The sequence below is a fragment of the Otolemur garnettii genome, unplaced genomic scaffold (genome assembly GCF_000181295.1).
Source record: "Otolemur garnettii isolate 467f Iridium unplaced genomic scaffold, OtoGar3 scaffold00218, whole genome shotgun sequence".
NCBI lineage: Eukaryota > Metazoa > Chordata > Mammalia > Primates > Galagidae > Otolemur > Otolemur garnettii.
The window spans coordinates 506,044-507,336 of record NW_003852613.1 but is presented as its reverse complement, the minus strand read 5'-3'; the positions used below and the strand labels follow the sequence as shown (position 1 = coordinate 507,336).

Sequence of the window (1,293 nt, the reverse complement as noted above, 5' to 3'; positions counted from 1 at the left end):
GCAGAGGGGGGCTTTGTGGAGGAGAATTGTGCGGAGGGGGGCTTCGTGGAAAACCGTGTGGAGGAGAACCGTGCAGAGGGGGACCGTGCGGAGGGGAACTTCGAGGAAACAGTCTCTGTGCTGCGCCTGTCGCTGATGCAAGAGGTGTGCTGGGCCTTGTCGGCCTCCTCAAGCTTGCGCAAAAGGCAGGTCCAGTCAAGCTTTGAGGACAAGCGGATGTGAGAACCCTTCACCTTCTTGAAGCCCAGGGCAAGGTCCATGAGAGTCTCAGCGATGGGGAAGGAGATGAGGCCCAGTTGCTTATTGAGCCTGTTCTCAAACTTGTACTTGCAGATGAGCAGGGAGACTGCCTGCTGCGTCAGGAAGTTCATGAGCTCGTCATACCAGGGGGTGCAGTGGCGGGACGTGGTGGACCTGGAGGAGATGGAGGGCAGCGGCTTCTTCTTTGGGAACTTGTTGGTAAGGCTCTGTGTGGCAGCCAGGGAGGGAAAAAAAGGACATGTGTCATCCCTTACCAGTCTTGTCCCTCCTGCCACCCTGGGACACCCCCTCACACCTGCTGCACCCTCCTGGGCAGGCCTGCCAGCCCTGCTTTCACAAACATGGATGGCAGCTTGTCACAAAAAATTTTGCCATATGTGCTATGTTGTTACACTCAATAGCCAACCCTCATGCTCACCTCATCCTCATACCTGCTGCACGTGTCAGGCTGGGGCCAGGGCTGGGGATCTTAGTCACAGGCCCAGCCAAACCTGGGCTCCTGCAGGCTCCCAGCCAGGCTTGTGCTCAGAGGAGAGCATGCCTGGGCTTTGCTGGGGGAAGGGAGGGATAAGGGACTGCCAGAGACCCACCGGGGTGAAGCCACCGGCATCTTCTATCTATCTTCCCTGAGCAACTTCCTGGACAGGGTAAAGACAATAGAGGGTCTTGCCCTGGTCAACTGGACCAGAGGGAAGTGAGCCTAGAATGCAGGGCCCCATGCTGGACTAAGGCTGCTGTCCACAAGGGACAGGAAGGACCCTCTTAACATGGGAATACCTCCAAGATTCATACAGAAATTTTTTTTTTTTTGACAGAGTCTCACTCTGTCGCCCTCAGTAGAGTGCCGTAGCATCACAGCTCAGAGCAACCTCCAGCTCTTGGGTTTAGGCGATTCTCTTGCCTCAGCCTCCTGAGTAGCTGGGACTATAGGCACCTACCACAACGCCCGGTTATTTCTTGTTGCAGTTGGGCCAGGGCCGGGTTTGAACCTGCCACCTTCAGTATATGGGGCCAGCACCCTATTCTCACTGA

At 56.1% G+C, this 1,293-nt stretch overlaps 1 protein-coding gene across 1 annotated transcript in view; it reads right to left on the bottom strand.

The window, feature by feature from the left end:
• Window positions 1-1,293, bottom strand: part of CCDC116 (coiled-coil domain containing 116) — a 4,539-nt gene that overhangs the window by 574 nt on the left and 2,672 nt on the right. Inside the window, exon 4 of the mRNA XM_003801724.1 lies at window positions 111-452. Within this exon, the coding sequence (XP_003801772.1) occupies window positions 111-452 (342 nt within the window). The remainder of the gene's footprint in view (window positions 1-110; window positions 453-1,293) is intronic.